Here is an 18,269-nt window from a genome sequence, read left to right as displayed (position 1 = left end):
AACAGTACGGCCATCGTTCACACTGTCTGCCTGTCCCGGACATAAATACCCCTCAAGGGCTCCTCCTGTTTTGAGAATGGATACGCAGGTGGGGTCAGCACAGGATTGGGCTTCACTCCGTGTTTACTGACTGGGGAAAGCGGCGGGGGTTTTCAGGAAAGGATTCAGGTGGAATCCTAGGAAACCAGAGGCCTCTCACTGGCTGGGGTGTCCTGCCTGCGGGAAGTTGCAGGAACAGGACCCATGTGAGAGTTTGGACCCCCCTCCACCCTGGACGCCCAGCTCCTCAGGGCACGTGGCCCGCCGGCTCCTGCTGTGAAGCTGCCCCAAGTCCTGCAATTAACCAGACCAGATCGGGGACACAAGCAGGATGACGAGCTGGGAACTGCTTGGTACAGAAGAGACACAAAGAGTTGCCTTTTGAAGTTTTATTGTCTGAAGCGAGAGAAAGCAGAGAGCAAGAGGCACATATGCTGACAGCCCCAGCATCTCAGAGCCCCCAGGCCTGCAGGCATCATGGACAGAACACCCCAGCGAGGCATCAGCTCACCCCTAGCCCACGCTGTCCAGTGCCTGCAGACACAGTTGTACGGGGAAACACCCGCTCTTCTGCTCAGAAGGACCGAAAGTACTAACAACAGAACACCAAGATAAAACCACAACGTGCGAGGGGCTGTCAGGCCACACAGGACGCCACCCACAGCGATGGCACGGCCCCCTGGCCCCTCAGTGGGCGGGTGAGGGGGCAGCTGCGGGGAGGAGCTTGGGCTTGGCCTGCTGGGGCAGCACCACGTCGGGGATCTCCTCCCCGTGCTTGTACACGCTGACCGTCACATCGATCTTCTCACCACCGTACTTGTTCTTCACGTGGATGCTGTACTTGCCCGAGTCCTCGGAGGTCACGCCCTTGATGGTCATGCTAACATACTTGCCCTGCTCCACCTTGACTGAGAAGTGGTCACTCAGCTCGATGTCCTTGTCATTCTTGAACCACACTACCTCTGGGTCAGGGTTCCCAAACACCGTGCAGGTCAGGTTCAAGGTCTTGGGGGAAGAGCAGGCAGGGAGGGGGAGATAGAGAAAGAAGAGTCAGGCGGGCTCTGTGTGGCTGGACCTGCGGCCCCACCCAGGTATTGATTTGCCCCACCCATCATTTATTTGGTCAACATGCTCTTTGTATATGGAGGCACCACTGGAGACACCAGGAGCCTCAGACACAGCACGGAAGGTATCCCATGGTGGGAGGGGTGCCCTGTGTATTCAGAAGAATCAACATCTGTCCCTTGAGGAGATAAGGTCCGCAGAGGCAGCCCAGACCCAGCAGGATGCAGGGACCCCCCACGCCAGCGCACACCCAGGGCCTGCATGAGGATCCCCTGCCCTTCCGGGTACCCCCTGCCCTCACCTTGCCCTCCATGATGGTCACCACATCAGGCAGGCCGCCAATCACCTTGCCACGATCTGCAACAGGAAAGCAACTCGGCTGAGAACACCATCTGTGGGCCTGTTCCTGGGGGTTGGGGCACCCAGGGGCCAGGAGGGGCTCAGGTGTGGGGGTGCTGCCTGACAAGGCTCATGGCTGGGGTCCCTGGCTGAGGTCTGTGTGGAGGGGTGTGATTCCGTGTTGGGAGGGGCTGGCAGGGTGGTGGGCAGAAAAGGGAGGTTGTGAAACACTCTAGAAGCTCAGACTGAGCGGGGCTTTGAGGATGAAGGTTCACCCTGGCCACGACACCAGGCAAACCACGTCCTCCTGAATTCTTTCAGGAGCTGGAAGGGCCTGGCCTCTGGAGAGAGGATTTTGCAAGGGCAGTGTTTTGTGTGTGTGTGTGTGTGTGTGTGTGTGTGTGTGTGTGTGTGTGTGTGTGTATATATATATATATATATATATATAGTATAATTTTCTGCCTCCCATGATGTTCTGACATCTGAAATCCCAGCTGGTGGGCAGATACCCCCCCAACTCGCCAAGGGCCCGCCAGGAGTCGCCCACAACCTGTGCCAACCCCTCAGCCAGGCTGGCCTCCACCACCTGCCCTGCCCCCGGAGGGGACACTCATCTGCCTGGATCACCCCAGCCAGGTGCCTGGCAGCTCAGAACACCCCTGTAGCCCAAAGCCCAGAGAAATCACTAGAACGGGCCAGTCTCGTGTTCACCCCACCCTGCCTGCCTTTCCCTGCAAACCCCAGGACAGGCCGTGGCCTCTGTCCCCCTCTGTCCTGCCCTCTGCCCCTGACCCCGACCCCCGCATGCCTGGCACACCCCTGCCTCCAGGACTGGAAGCCTGTCCTGCGTATCCTCAGGTGGCCACTCCTGAGTGAGCAGTGAATAAAAGGACACAGAATGGGTGGTGGGGAGGTGGGGCAGGAAGGAGGGCAAGGGGGAAGGGGGGGCTGGCATCGGGCTGCAGGGTGCAGGGGTGGGCAGCTGGGGGCAAGAGGGGGCATGGGCAGCCCTGGGGCTTCGTCAGGTGAGGCGGGTCTGCTGTGCTCACTCTGTGCTCTAAAATACGGACCCTCTACCCCCACCCGCAAGAGTGTACTGTGCTTGTAATCAAGCATGTACTCACTTTTCTCTGCAAAAGCAGCAGCCCTAAAAATTAAAGAGGGCAGAGGGGAGAGAAAAAAAGAGTCATGAGCAAATGCTGTCAACTAAAGCGTCACACATTCAAGAGGTCTACTAGAGACAGAGCTTCTCCAAGAATAATCCAGGTCACAGGGACGAACAGAGTTCTGATGCCTCCCTCCGCCCTGCCTTCCAGCTGCTGAAACCCACAGAAAGGCCTGCCATCCGCACTCGCAGGGTGAAGAGATTTCTTTTTTCACCAGATTGCATTGGGGATTTTTAGATATTTTTTGAAACTATTGATTTCTGATTTACCTCAGTTATGCATTCATCCATCAACAAATATTTACTGAATAACTCAGTGTGGGACAAAGACTGTTGTCGGCTTTAAAGATGCTTTAAAATTGAGACACAGATTAGAAATCCCAAGTCATTCTTTAAAAAGTTGCTCTGAGCAATGGAATATTAATCAGCTAAAAAGAAACGAGCTCTCAAGCCATGAAAATACATGGAAGAAGGTTAGGTGCTTATGACTGAGTGAAAGAAGCCAGTCTGAGGAGGCTGCAGACCGTGGGATCCTAGCAGAAGGGCCCCTCAACCAGCACAGGGGTAGGGGAATTCTTGTGAGTATAGCTGTCATACCTGTCATTATATGTCTGTCCCAACCCAGAGACTGTCCAACACCACGAGCGAGCCCTAACACGACCCACAGACTCGGGGTGACGGTGGCCTGTCCACGCAGGCTCACCGGCTGTAACTCGTGGACGGTGTGATGCGGGTGCTGAGTGAGGAGGCCACGCATGGAGGGGGCGGGTATTTTCTGTCCCTTCCTCTCAATTTGCTGTGAACCTAAAACTGCCCTAAAAATATGACGCCTTTAAAAGGAAACTAAACGTCCAACATTTTAAACGTTGCTCTGTATGACGTGTGGCTATAATTATGCCTATTTCAGAAATTCAGTATTTAAATTCATTTAAGGTAACCCAGGGTCATTATAACTCTAAAATTAACTGTTAGATGCATTTACAGTTTAGAAGGACGCCTTCTTCTGGATGTGGAATGGCTTAAATTGCCAACTTATCCCAATTCCTAGAGCTTCACATTTTTGGGGTCAGTGAGGCATCCACAGAGGTCCCCACACTCAACCAAAATGACGCCTGGTCCCCTGGCCCCCAGAATAATGGACAAACATGCAAGTCTTACTTGAGCTGCTGGAATTCGGCAAATGCTTCATCGAAAGCTGCAAGGCAATATTTTGCACATTAGTGAGCGTTTGAATGTGCTTGGCTTTTATTCACCCACTCTCTCGGCTCCTGAATTTGTTTCGTGAACACTGACAAATAGCTGAATGAATAAAGCGCTGGTTCAGAAGTAATCCTCTCTGAATGAAAATCGTAAAATTGGTGGTTTCCTTTTCAGCATCCAGCTTACCCTGATCCCCTAGTACAAAATTACCAGGGGCCAGAGAACAATGATCTTACCCTGACCAGACAGGTCAAGCGAGCGCTGGTGGTTCTTCTTGCCGTCGAGAATCTCGAAGGTGTACTTCCCCTTGTCTTTTTCCGTGGGCTCACAGATCTGCAGCCAGGCCATCTGCTCATTGCCGCCGATCCTCATGTGCTCGCTCGATGTGATCTTAGCATCCCTTTGAAAAGTCACAGGACGCATTCGACTTACAATCTCACACTGCACGTGAGACACTCTGGGGCATGCTGGGCATCTTTCGGAGGGAGCCTCCTCCAAGCTGTAGAGTCGATGTCATCGTAGATGTCTCTGGATCTTGTACATTTACGAACCACATCAGCAGCTCAGCTCTGAAAACCTTCCGAAATTAAATCTGATACTTACTTCATAGAGATACACTGTGGTTTAACATCTGCTTGCTGGCCACACATAGACTATCAAATCCTCTAGGCCATGACTTATTTTTCTACTTAAAAAAATTAAAAACAGAATCACCGTATTATCCACTGTATGATCCTGTGGATATGTAACCAAAAGGATGGGCAGCAGGGACTGGAACAAAGATTCACTCAGCAGCCAAAGGTGGAAACAAGTGCCCACGGACAGACGAGGGATAAGCAAACGGTGGCCCATCCACACGATGGAGTGGGAGGAAATTCTGACACCCACTATAGCATGGATGGGCCTCAAGGACATCATGCTGAGTAAAACAACCTGATCACAAAGGGAGAACTACACTCAGCATCGACTCAGCCATGACGAAGGCTGAACACGGCATTGAAGGAGGGGGTGTCCACCGAACGCCAGACCACACGCAGCCTGCCCACACGTGTCTGGAGCCCTGCCGCCCACCGGGTCTCCTGCAGGAACCCCCGGCCCCTGGGCCAGCACGTCCCCAGCCCAGCGTGACCCTGAGACCAGCTCCAGTCTCCGATCCCAAGCCCAGACTTGACCTCTGCCCCCACCCCATGGTCACAGCCCTACCGACTTGTTGGACTGGGGACACATTCTGTCCCCCAGACACACAGGAAGCCCCCCATCTGCAGCAGACCCACCCCTCCACCACCCCCGGCCTGGCTCCATCCCCAGATGAACCCTTGCCTCCAGAACCTTCCCTGGCCAGCAGCCCCACGCTCAGCCCACACCTCCTGCCACAGCAGTTCCAGGAACCTGTCAGCTTAGAAGAAGGCAGACCAATCCTGCTGGAGCAGCACAGCTGCAGCAGAGTTCACTGTCACAGTCACCCACTGACCGCGACCTTGGCTCAAAGGACTGTCTGTTCCTTACTGTTCCTTACTGTTCCTTACTGGGGACTTAAGTGGGCCAAATTGGATAAAACCGCCTCCTTGGTTTTATTAGTTCATCACAAAACCTGACTGAATCCCTTTATTCCCAAGTAATCTTAAAACATCTTACATTAAGGAGAGAAAGAGGCAGATGTGCGAAAGCCTACACGTGTCTGCCCGTTTGTGTGAAAGCAACCAGGAGGCTGGTCCCTGCAGGGGTGGGCTGGCAGCAGGGTCGCCCCGAACCGAACCTCCCCCGGGAGCCCCAGGCTTCACTGAGACTTCAGGGGCCTCAGAGCAAAGCTCCAAAGTTGAGCTAAAGTCCACACTCTGGGATTAAAGCAGCGTTAACTGTTTCCTTCTGTAAAGAGGCCGCTGGCGCTTCAGCGGCCCTGCTGCTTCGATGCCTTCAGCAGCCAGTACTTCGCACTTTGAGGTCTAGCCCTCCCCCATCACAGTCATTTCACCTTCCAGCAAAAGAAAAAAAATCCCCTACCAGAGGACATTTCTGCTGACTCCACTTTGTGGGTTTCTAAGTCCTCAGGAGCAGGTTTCCGCCTTCCTCTAAGTGGCCCTTGATGTCTTACTCAGCATTTTCCTCACAGAACAATCGGCCTTGCTGACGTGCACGTTTCACCAAATCCTCATCATTCTCTATTGATTTCTCATCACCCACTGGCGCAGAATGCCCGGGTCCCCAGGACGAGTCTCCCTCGGGCACCCCAACTCTGTTAAGTGGGCCCTGTAGCCTCCAGTGGCAGGCTGTATTTCAACAAATGCTTATTATTCTCTGTGTTTCCAATTACTGTCAAATAAGAACGTGATCATCAAACAGTGACATATAGCCAAGGTTCTGTAAGGCACGTGTGAACACGCTGGGGTCCTGTCCGCTGATGAACAGAAGGTCTGGGTTTGTGGACGTCACTGAAAACGTGGTCTGGAAAGGTTGCCCGTGTCCTCAGGTTAGAGACAGACTACCCACCGTCCCCACTTAGTGCCCGACGGAGGCCAGGCCCGGGGGACGGTAACCCTGAACTCGGTCCTGTTCCTGACAGACTTGAAGCTTTGACGAGTGTGCTGGAGATAAGCCTGGGGAGGAGGGTCAGAAGGGCAGACCCCAAGGGGCCGGGGGCAGGCCCTGGCCCACCGCTGTGAGCGAGCATGGCTACCTGGACGGGCAACTGCAGCAGATGTCAAAACAGAAACCTGCTGTGTGCAGGGCTTGATTTCACTTGCTTTCTTCTCTTAAGTACTATTAAGTGTGTTTTGGCCCTTTCTTTTTAACTGATCTAATGTGAAAACAACAGACTGGAAATCTGGAGCGTGGTTTCTGAATAGTCTTTTTCCATTAGCTCTGCCAGATGCCAACAAAACCTGTGTCACCAGCAAAGCCACCCTCGTCTACACGGAGACAGCAGAGGACTCGATCTCCGGCACCTTCAGCACTTCTCTTTGTCCTTCTCCCCCATTTCTGAGATGGCCCCGCCCTGAGCCCACGGCTGTCATTACGTCTCAAAACTGCCAAGTCTCAAAAGGACTTGGCCAGGAGCCCCGTGTCCCAGCGATGGGCCCCGGGCACCACCCTGTGGACATGCAGGGCCGCGGCCCACAGCACGTGGACACTTACTTGTGGTACCAGTTCACCTTCATTTCCTCAGTGAAGTATTTCATGAAGCACTGAAGCCTTATTCCTTCTGGGGTGCAGAGAATCTTCAGTGGAGACGCAGAGGCTCCTGCAGAAGATAGAGCAGACTCAGACCTGAGGGGAGCGGTCTGTGCTGGGTGAGAGCAGGCTGGCCCTGGGCCAGGAAGCCCAGCCACATCCCCGTGAAAACATCCTCACCCAAGTGTGTTCTAACATCCACATTGAAAGTACCTGAAAATCTCTTTGACAGAGGCATGAAGGGACTCAAATGGCCCCGAGAAAATGTTCCCGAGGGGCTCCTTACATCCCCGACCACGTCCATGCAGCCACTACTACAGCGTCCACTTACAACTAGACCACAGGCAAGCCTCTAGTGCAGACGGGGCCCCATGCCGACGGGCCTGCCCGGTGGGCAAGACCACATCCAGCTTCTCACACCCCTCCCCTCCTTCTTCCTACCCCCTGAAGGGAAGAACCCCCGGGCATTCCGTCACCTACACGTCTTGTGGAAATGCATCAACAATGCCCCGGTAGGAGTCCCTCCACAGGGCTCTGAGCTCAGAGCCAGCTACCTGAACACCCCACCCCATGGCCTCTGGAGTCCTCGTTCTGCTCCTGCCTGAAGGTAAACCAGAAAATGGCTTTTCTAAACCCCTTTCTGCATCGTGCTTCTCCGCACATTTCACCCTGTGGTGGGGGCGCGGAGTGGACTAACCGCAGAGGGCAGCAAGCCGCACATCCTGGAACACAAAGATGCGGAAACGCTGCAGCCTTAACAGAAGAGTGTAAAGAGGAGGGTCATTTTTCAGACTACAGATAGGGTTAGTAAATGACAGCGCGTCCAGAAGGGTTTCCAGTCAAGCAGGGAGTGGGAACTGGTACCGTCTGTAAGACGCAGGGGCAGAGGGGAGTGGTCGGGTCTGACTGCGGTGACTGAGCACGCACGTGGGACAGCCGGGCAGGAGAGCGGCTCTGGGAAATAGCTCAGATCCGGGTGCCGGTATGTCCCTGTGCTCCTCATCGAGCCTGCACGGGGTTACACCCTGCCCCACACCACCAGCCGGGTCTCACTTCAGATAGAATCTACGGATAAGCAACTGTGCCGCCACGGGGAGAAGGGACGGCGGGATGCACATCCCGGGTAATCAGACAACAAGAGCCTGGCTTCCAGGGCTGACTCTGACCGGGGCAACGGGCCGCAGAAGTCCTATGCTTATCCTCCACTTTACCTCAACTGCATCCTTACTAAGCCCTGACTTTGAAGATTTAAAGAGCATCTATGTCTTATCAGACAAAATTTAACCAGATACATATTTAATCTTTGCAGTCGCCACACCAAAAAGTGAGTTCTGCCGTTGGTGTTTCTGTTCCACAATTGCTTCTTATTTGATTAGACATTTCAGAGTTCTGTAAGTATTAAAAATCAAGGGACACACTATAAGTTTGGCCGCCTTTAGAGAACCTACACCTCAGACATTTTTGTGAAACTGGAGGATTACCAATGTGAAAGAATTGGATGGGTCGCATCCTAGAGTACACGTCTCGCGAGAGGAGGGAATGCTGAAGGATATGAGAAGGAAGCCTGGGCTCCTGAACTAGGGACACGAGATGACCCCGGTGCTCCCCAGGACTCTGCTGGTGACAGCAGGTCACACAATTGCCCCGGGACCAGAGTTCTCGTCTGAATACCGTGGTCTCTCCCAAGACGCAGAAGATGCACACGGGGTGCCTTAGCACACCTTGTGGACACAGTGATGAGATGCTGCAACTTCACTAAGGAGCCTGAGGCTCCAGTTCTGTTCCCGCCTCAGAAGTCAGGTGGGAACGTAGAGAAGTGTCAACAGCATGTTCTCACGTGTGTGTTCACACACACAGCGTCCTCCATGCAGAGAACTGTCACTCTGGCATCGATTCTTATAACGGGTTTGTTTGTATCCACAGTTACAGAATTTTACCTCTGAATGAGAACTTGAAAGTCACCCCTCCAGATTCCTTATCACAAGGGTGAGGAGGTCGAGGGACCCTAACTCTATCACAACGGATTTACTTTGCAGCCACACATCGCCTCCAGCCCTGGGGACACTAAGAACAGACTCTTGTTCTGTGGGCCATTAGCCTGACCCCCCAGAAAGCCCCTTCTGTATGCCTTTGTCATCCACAAGCTGCTGTCCTGCCACTGAATCTGGGCCTGTTCACAGATGTGCTGTGGTTCCATCAGCTGTGGAAAATGCCCTTCTCGGGAAATAGAGAGTCTAGCCCCGAAATGACTTGAAAATTAGAAGGCATTTACTTACCACAGACTCTGCTCATCGCCAAAATCATATCCTCATACACTGAAAGGAAGGAGGAAGTGCACAGTTACAGGCCTAATTTATCAGCAGCGTTTTCATGTTTACTTAAATTGATACTGGAAAGCAGGATGTTCAGTTGAAAAATGAAATATTAAAATGGCAATGTGTATCCATGAAAGGCTTATGTGGCGATAAATCCTAATTTCTCCATTTTTTAAACCTGGAGCAAGGACATTTTGCTCAACATTCATCTGACCTTGCATTTAACTGAACCACCTCATCCTGGGTTCAATCATTTTAACACATTCATCATGGGACAGGATTTGGCTCCTGTTGGTGGACGAAGATGGCGTTTCAGAAAAGCCCAGCGTAACATTCTTCTCAACTCACTCAAACGCCTCTGAGGACAGCAGGAGTAGAAGCCTGCCCTCTGCTGCGCTGCCACCAAAAACACAATATGCCCAAGGGCGCAGGACACCTCGCCCACATCTCACACCCATCCTGCTGGTCAGGTGGACCTCCCTGGGGAGCAGGGACAAGGCTCTCATCTACCTTTGCCAGCTATCTCAAGGGTAGACACGTCCTGACCCCTGTCGTCTTTCAAGGTTGCCTTGTATTCACCGTGATCCTTCTTCGACAGCTGCAAATGAAACACACCCGACACGTATGTAAAACTGATGCCATGATATAAAACCTAATATAAGCTAATACGTTTCCTTTGCAAACCATGGACATTCAGCATGCAAATTGGGAGATAAGGCAGAATTCACAAGAGATTTGAAAGACTTTTCTTCCTTGTTTCTGTTTTCTTTAGCCCACTCCAGTATTCCTGCCTGGGGAATCCCATGGACAGAGGAGCCAGAAGGTTGCAAAGAGTCAGACATGACTGAAATGACAGAGCACGCGCACACGTGCACACACACACACACACACACCTTTGGTATGAGCAGCTCACAGACACCCTTCTCCAGGTCAGGCATCTTCTCCGTTTCATACAGAACATCATCCTTTAGCCACTTGAAAACTGTTTCCTTCTTGGTGTTTGCAACCTACAAGACAGGGGTCTTATGTTGAGCACGTGAATTGCTGGAGCTTGTGAGAAAAAAGTCTTTTCTGATTTCAAATCACAGACCTAAAAAAAGTGAATAAACTTTTATTATAGACAGTGTCAGACGGAAGCTCACAGGAAAGCTATCTATTCTATCAACAGTAAATACATTTCTAAATTCCAGCTTCTGAAATAATTAAGCCCCGACAGGAAGAATGAATGACTCCTCCTCCTTCTAATCCAAGAAATCAGATGGTGTAAATTTCTTTGGGTTCATAGACGATTTCCATAATAAAGACAAGTTGTGAGCAGTGTATTTTAAATTTATAAATAATATAAAACCACACGCGTGTGATCTGACCATCTCCCCGATTGTCACTCCCTTCTGGGTGGAACCGATCTCTCACCTTACACACAAGCCGAACCTCACACTCTTCTGTAACATCCCAGTGCAGATACTCAGCAAAATGCGGGCCTGGGGGGAGAAGGGGAGAAAGTTTTTAAAAAGGAGAAAAATGTATACACAGACACATACATATAAATGCATTCGGGGCAGAAGAAAGTAGTTGTTCAGTCTGAAACCAAAATAACTTGATAAAACTAATCTTCGGGGCTTTGACCTCAGCATGTGCAATCCTGGTACAAAAATCTCTATTTCCAACAGAACGACGCTGCCCAGTCTCTCCTGCTACTGCCCTTTAGAAAGAAGAATAATGAAATACTATATTTCTTCTCAAGGCACGTGTCTGAATAAACATCCACCAGCATAGCCTATAAAAACCTTGAAATAGGAGAACTAATCTAAGTATGATGAAGAAAAAGCAGTTTGACCTAGCAATCATATCAACATGTGATATTTTATTTACATAGCATCTGAAATCAAAGATGAATTTATATATCTGTAGAAAATACCATTTTGCCTAATGTAAAAGTCATATGCTAATAACACATTCAACACAAAAATACAAAGCAGATTTAGAAAGTATTTTTTAATTTCTTCCATATAAATACATTCTACAAAGTTAAAGAATCATATGGTAGAAATAGGTAAAATAAATATTTTTGTCTATGAAAAGTAAAAATAACATAAAAACAATAAAATAATATTTTTATATTTTAAAATCTGTATTCTAACCTTTTTAAAAAAACAACAGAAATTCTGTATAAAAGTGTTTTTCAAATAAACCCCTGGGCTATATTTCAGTTTTTAAAATTTATCTATTTTCCTTCATATCTAGTTATTGATAATATGCATTTTTAAAACAATGTATTTAAAATATATTATTTGTAACTGAACAATTACATCTAAAAGTTCAAGTTCACACAATTTTAAGTAAAATAACAAGTTCCTGGGCATTGGAGTTGGGTCTGTGGCCCTCTCTCCATCTCTCCTAATAAAGCCCCCACCTCACTGCCTCCCTCCATTCTTTCCTCTTTTTGTTACAATCACTGGACTCATATGGACCTGTAACGAGGGCACCCTTTCCTTGTCACTGCAGGAAAACATCAACACTAAACAAGAGATGCCAGGGCTTTTCAAGTAGAAGCAAGAAAAAAGCACAGATGAAATAAAGGAACAGAAAGGGTCCAAACTTCTACAGAATAGAAGAGATCTGACTTCTCCATCATTTTAAAATTGCAGTTAGCCGTCTGGCCTCAGACAGGATCTGCTCCAAACAAATACTCAAATCCTACACCTTCGTCTATGCCAGTGGTGGGGAGCCAGCCGACCACCTACCTTGTTTCCTGAGGAACTCCTTTCTTTGAAATTCAGCCTCTTTTAGGACAGCCTTGAATGCTAAATCCAATATTTAAGGGAAAAAAACAGAAATGAAATAAACATGCTTCTCTCAAATCAGAAGAATCTGTTTTGAATTTTCTTTTATGGACATACAAGGACCTTCCACATAGCGTACCGTCTCCAATAAGAACCAGAGAAGACTGGCTTTTGGCTTTTCCGTCTTGAATCTGCACGGTGTAGGTGCCTTCGTTATCAATGGTGAACCGATCCATCACCATCTCGATGATGCCAGTGGACTTGTCACACTTGATTCTGTGTGTCTGGGAGCACACAGGGGAGGTGAGAATCCCACCTTCCCGAAAGGGAAAATGCCTTCCCGAAGCTTCCCCTCTGGGATCTGACAGTCACTCAACTATTGTATCTTAAAGGAGTATGCTGCCCAAAACCAGAAAGTGAAATTCCATCCACTGAACCTCTTGGTGAAGCAAAGATCAAATAAGGGACATTGGGTGATGACACCCTGGGTCTACGTGAGGAGCAACCTACACTCGAATCCAGCAGAAACTCTGCACACGCCCTGGGAATGTGCAACCGCCATGAGATAGCACATGGGGAGCAGAGCGGGATGCACTGGGACCCGTGTGACCACAGAACCAGAGACGGCAACACAACCACCTTCACACCGTGAGAGCTTCCCGACTGGTCGCCCCTGCCCCATCACCACGCTGGCACCAGGGCTGAGGGTCTCCAGACTCTGCAACCCCAGCTGGGCAGCCTCAGGGGGACCGTTCCTGGCGCAGCCCGCCCAGGGCTCAGTCTGCAGACTCCACCCTCGTCGCCTGTGATGAGCCTCAGGTGCTCCGATCCCGTGTGGTTGCTAATGGGCCACGAGTTATTCCACCCTGGGTTCGAGGTCGCCATTGAGCACGTCAGAGGCAGGAGGGGCACAAGCACAGGGATGACCGTCACCAGCGCAGCCGCTGGGCAGGGAAAGGGGGCCAAGGTGCCAGGATGGGCTCCCCAGGGCGTCCACTGCAATAGCAGAAGGCTGCTTCCTCAGCCTGGACCTCACCCTGCTCCACGCCCAGAGTGAACAAAGGCACAGCCACCTCTGCCGGTGATGCTTCCTGCAGGCGTTCCTGCCTCCTTTCAGAGGCAGGAAGCCGGGACTTAAGCAAAGGCTTCCCTGCCTGGACCTGACCTGTCCCAGGAGAGCGTGGCCTGGAGCGAGGTGAGCAGGGTCGCCGCTCGGGATCTGTGGTCAGCACCCAGGGCGGGAACCAGGGGAGGCCACTCCGTTCATTAGAGACACCCTCCTCTGACGACCCTCACTTTGACCACACTACCAGGACACACTTCTCTCTGTAGGCGACTAATAGAAACTGCATAAGATCAGCCACGTCCTGACAGATCACGCACATCTATTTTCAGGATGCTCATCTTCCTCTCTCAGCTGACATTCATATTGTGGATTCCAAATGCCAGCGTCCCAAGAGCGCCGAGATAAATGTTAGTGAAAGAGCGCCTTTGTTCAGTGTCCCTAAGCTCAGCCCCCTCAGCATCAAGGGTTGGCTCCAAATTCCCCCCTTGGTGTTGGAGGAGGCCCCTCTGCCTTCTCCCTCCTTCCGTTTTATCCAAGTGCATTTCCAAGATGCCCCGTCCACGGCCACTCCGCTCAGTCAGCCCACCCCGCCTGGTTTCCAGTCCACACCTTGCCCACTCTCCCTCGGGAAGGCTGCAGGGCACGCCTGTTCCCCAAACTATTCCTCCTGAGGAGAACCCAGGAACCCACTACTCTGGGAATCTCCTTTATATTCTCCAGGCTCTAACAGCTCCTTCTCAGAATCAGCACTCACTGTATGTGGCGCTCGTGGTAAAGAACCCACCTGCCAATGCAGGAAACTTGAGTGTCCGATCCCTGCATCAGGAAGATCCACTGGAGATGGGAATGGTGACCCACTCCAGTGCTCTTGCCTAGAAAATCCCATGGACGGAGGAGTCTGGTAGGCTACGGGGGGGTCGCAAAGAGTTGGACACGATTGAGCGACTTCACTTTCTTTCTCTCTTAAATGACTTAGCTCACACATAACTGTTTTAACACGCTCTGTACTTTTTCTATATCATCCTCTGACTCAAGTTGTGTTTCTTCCACTCTGGGATAACCTCCAGGAGGGCAAGGCTATATGTCATTTGTCTAGGCTACAGAGGGCACTCAAATGCAATTTGCAGAATATAAGCTGCCAACCACGGGGAAAAGAGAATGAGTGTGTGAGGTCCCAGGGGTTAACGTGATGCCTCAGGTTCTCCTTGACCAAAGATGACTTTCGGGCTTTAACTGAATCAAGCCAGCCCATGCTCATGGGCCTTAACTTCCAGTAAACATAAAAAAAATCACCTTGACAGTTGGAAATTGTGTTCCTGTATAGGATGGCTTAGGTATTTTTCTGAGACACATGAGCTCAGATTACTTTTGAGGGTGGTCATTTTGGGAGATGGTGCTGATCACAGGGAGTGCATGGGACCTGTCTCCTTCCCGGAGACTCGGGTGGTTCTTGGGGGGCTGGACAAGGAAGGGGCAGCAGGCTGAGGGCTGAACAGAGTACCTTGTGGGGCCCGTGAGTGTCTTTGTAGTTCTGAGTATTTGCTTTTGCAAACCAGGAGCAAATTTCAAGGAGCCGCTCTGATTCTGTCAGACTTTTGCTCCCTTTAAGCATCTGTGAGGAGCAGCCTGCAGGAACCTACTCTAATTAGGCCTGAGAGGTGAAAAGGAACCTCTCTCACCAATGAGATTCTCAGCAACCCAGGCCTTCTACATTCTCTTAGCTTCTGCACCATGGGGTCTGGGCAGGTTTGTGAAAAAATTAGGCTTCTGGCAACCGCCATTATGCAGTGAGATGAAGTTCAATGATTTTATGGGGGCCATAAATACAGGTTTCTATGTGACTTTCACAAAACAGTATCAATCTCCATACAGAAAAGTCACCTGTGGATTGCTAATTAAGGCAGTGAAATAGTACAGCCCTATTGCAAAAGATGAGCCATATAGCAAAGATGCCGATCTTAAAGTCAGCTATCCACAGCAGGTAGGAAATGTTAATCAAAATATACTCTGCAGATAAAGCACAATTACATTAAATTCCATTGCACGCCTACATGATCTCTGCTCATAAAAAATGTTTCCAGTTACCTCGACCATGACGCTCTTCTATGCACAGTGTCCATACTGTGGGCTCTTCTGCAGCCAAGAGGAAGCTGCATGCTTTCTGCTTACTAGCCACCCCCCAGCTTGTACAGTCCTTCAAGGACGTCATTATTCTCAAGGGGAAGATGGACTGGGAAAGAAACTCACAGGATCTTTGTCCACACACGACGTTTCCCTGAGGGACATCCATCTAACCAAGCTTTACTAAAACCCGTCAGACATAGGCGTCAGACCAGGGATGAGGAGCCCGGCTCAGAAGGACAGTGAGCGACCCCACCTCCCAGGCTGTCCCGTTCACACTCGTGCAGAGATGGTTGAGGCGCCTGAGTGAGACTCAGTGGGATTGCTGAACAGATACAAAGCAGTGGGTACCAAGCGGAAGGAGGACAGAGGAGGTAAGGACGCCGGGACTACAGACACCCCCAGGGCACCACTGAACAGTAAGGAAGGGATCCAGTCAAGTGGTCGGCTTTTAACTGCGTTCCGGGTTGTGCTGTAGTAATTAGACAGAATGACTTATATGGAAACAATATTCCACAAGCAAAACAGGAACCTTCTAACATTCGTAAGCTTCATTCTATACAAATAAAAGCAGCAGAAGGACAAAGTATTGCATCACAGCATCCTATGCATTTTCTTGGCCCAGATTCGCCCGGAGGCAGCCTAAAGCTCAAGCTCAAGACACTAATTTCCCTGGTGTCGCCTCCCACAGGAGCTCTGGGGGCTGGGGCAGGGTGAGGGAGGCCTTGCTCCCATCAGGGCAAAAATATCCGCCTTCAAAACCCCCATGAAGAGGAAATAAATGGATCTGTGGAGCATATCGCTCACCCCGTGCAACCAGAACTTTTCCATAACACCAAGCTAATGTCTCTAAAATGTAGGTCGTTGTTTTTTAATTGTAATAGGCTTGAATTTAAAGACCTCCCCATCTCTCATGAAACCCAGACCAAAGCTCTGAACAGTGCCAGCCTCAGCCTTCTCTCACCCACCTCGTCAGCCTTCTACAGCCCAAAAGGGATGCAAACAAACCAGAATGCCGACTTTCAGGAGCTGACCTTCCCGTTCACACCCAGAAGCCTCCAAAGCCAGAGACCACGCTCACACACACTCACCTCGCTGTCGGCGACTTCTCTGTCATTGATGATAAAGCGGTAGCTGGAGTCTGGGGATAAGTGCTCAGCCTGGAGCCAGAAGCGGACCTGGCCCTTGTCGAAAATCTCATAAGCTAATTCTGACTTCAGAGGAATCGCTAGTGCAAGACAAGAAATACCAAGTCAATAGTGCGTGAATCCCAGTGAGAAAGAAGAGTTGCGTGTTGTAGGAAAATCTCAATCCTCAGTATTACATTTTTTGAAAATGTAAAAAACCCTTGAGCATTGACTTGATTATGAAAACCAAAACTAAGAAACACAACTCTAGTTAGCCTGGCACTGCAATCAAAGCCTCACACCCGTGGGTCCTCAGCATGCATGGTCTGCTTCCCTGAGGGCCCAGGGACCACAGACATATTCCGTCTGAATTCAGCATAATCCGCAGCTGAAGATCCTACCTGGTGCAATTCTCACTTGGATCAAGCAGACACACTCAACCCAAAATCCAAAACATGGTATGCAGTGAAAATCACTGCCGGTTACAGTGTCAGCCACTACTTGTTCTGAGCCACACAGTGACAAGCACGTGAGTTGCCACACGAAGCAAGGCCCCCCAGGGCTGCACAGGTCACAGACATGGCCCTGCTCCGATCCAGGCCCACTTACTGGGGTTCTTGATCTCATTGCTCAGGGCCTTCAGACGTTCCAGCTCTGAAATTAAGACAAAGAGCATCAGTGGTTTTGACCTGTATGTTCAGAAGTTTTAAGCCAGAGCAAAGCTAGACAAAACAGAGATTCGACGTCACCAGGATTTCATTTGAGGCTGTGAAAGAAATGAGAACTGAAGTGAGAAGGAGACGGGGTAACACGAGCTGTGAACAGTCCCTCTGGGGAATCAGTGCACATGTGTGCTCAGTCGCTTCAGTCGTGTCTGACTCTCTGCCACCCCATGGACTGCAGCCCACTGGGCTCCTCTGGCCATGGGATTCTCCAGGCGAGGATAGTGGAGTGGGTTGCCAGGGCCTCCTCCAAGGGATCCTCCCGAGGGACTGAACCCCCATCTCTGATGTCTCCTGCGTTGGCAGGCAGGTTCTTTACCAGTTGCGCCACCTGGGAAGTCCCGCAGGAAGTCAGTGGTGCCTCACATTGAGACAACCCACTTCCTAGAGGGGTGTGTTAGGACTGGTTAGGGTGGTGGTCCTGAGTGCAGGGCTGGGAGGGCAGCTGTGTACCAGACTAGAGGCCGACCTGCACAGGGTGACACAGAGGGCTGCACTTCCACATCCTCTCATTCCGTAGGAACTCTTCCATGAAATCAGTCTGGCTCACCGAGAACATGCTGGTCTGTGATTTTCCTTCTGCTTTCAGACTGTCCTGCTTCAACATCTCTCTCACCTACCCAGAATTTCACTGTGGTGTATTTTCATGAGTTTAAAAAAATTATAATAAACTAAACAATAAAAATTAAAAAAAAAAATACATTGCTCCTAAGAGTCTCAAGAATGAGTTAAGAAAATTGAAGGTTCTAAATAATTTCTTTCACCTTCCTTCCTTTCTACTTAAAATTAGAATTTAGAAATGAGATCATGGTTACAGAGGTCTGTATGAAAATCCATTCCAGCCTTTGGGCTTCCCCAATGGCTCAGGGGTAAAGAATCTGCCTGCAGTATAGGAGATTCAGGTTGGATCGATCCCTGAGCAGGGAAGATCCCCTGAAGGAGGAAATGGCAATCCACTCCAGTATTCTTGCCTGGAGAATCCCATGGACAGAGGAGCCTGGTGGGCTGCAGTCCAGGGGGTCAGAAAGAGTCAGACACGACTGAGCACAGCACAGCATTTGAACCGAACAATGAAGCAGACTTCTTGTGACCAGAAGTAACTCAACCTGGACAGCTGATTTAAAGGTCTCACAGCAGATCTCACAGCAGGAACTTCCAT

At 50.3% G+C, this 18,269-nt stretch overlaps 1 protein-coding gene across 1 annotated transcript in view; it reads right to left on the bottom strand.

Moving 5' to 3' along the window:
- Positions 1 to 413: 413 nt before the first annotated feature.
- MYOM2 (myomesin 2) overlaps positions 414 to 18,269 on the bottom strand; it is a 63,954-nt gene continuing 46,098 nt past the window's right edge. Inside the window, exons 24-37 of the mRNA NM_001038140.2 lie at positions 16,998 to 17,042; positions 16,353 to 16,489; positions 12,214 to 12,358; positions 12,036 to 12,095; positions 10,705 to 10,772; positions 10,185 to 10,298; positions 9,802 to 9,889; positions 9,253 to 9,291; positions 6,941 to 7,046; positions 4,045 to 4,208; positions 3,767 to 3,803; positions 2,568 to 2,590; positions 1,406 to 1,461; positions 414 to 1,044 (exon numbers count right to left, since the gene is read on the bottom strand). Of these exons, the coding sequence (NP_001033229.2) occupies positions 727 to 1,044; positions 1,406 to 1,461; positions 2,568 to 2,590; positions 3,767 to 3,803; positions 4,045 to 4,208; positions 6,941 to 7,046; positions 9,253 to 9,291; positions 9,802 to 9,889; positions 10,185 to 10,298; positions 10,705 to 10,772; positions 12,036 to 12,095; positions 12,214 to 12,358; positions 16,353 to 16,489; positions 16,998 to 17,042 (1,400 nt within the window). The 3' untranslated portion in view covers positions 414 to 726. The remainder of the gene's footprint in view (positions 1,045 to 1,405; positions 1,462 to 2,567; positions 2,591 to 3,766; positions 3,804 to 4,044; positions 4,209 to 6,940; positions 7,047 to 9,252; positions 9,292 to 9,801; positions 9,890 to 10,184; positions 10,299 to 10,704; positions 10,773 to 12,035; positions 12,096 to 12,213; positions 12,359 to 16,352; positions 16,490 to 16,997; positions 17,043 to 18,269) is intronic.

This window comes from Bos taurus, chromosome 27, assembly GCF_002263795.3.
Source record: "Bos taurus isolate L1 Dominette 01449 registration number 42190680 breed Hereford chromosome 27, ARS-UCD2.0, whole genome shotgun sequence".
Lineage (NCBI taxonomy): Eukaryota > Metazoa > Chordata > Mammalia > Artiodactyla > Bovidae > Bos > Bos taurus.
This window is presented reverse-complemented; position numbering and strand designations above follow the sequence as displayed.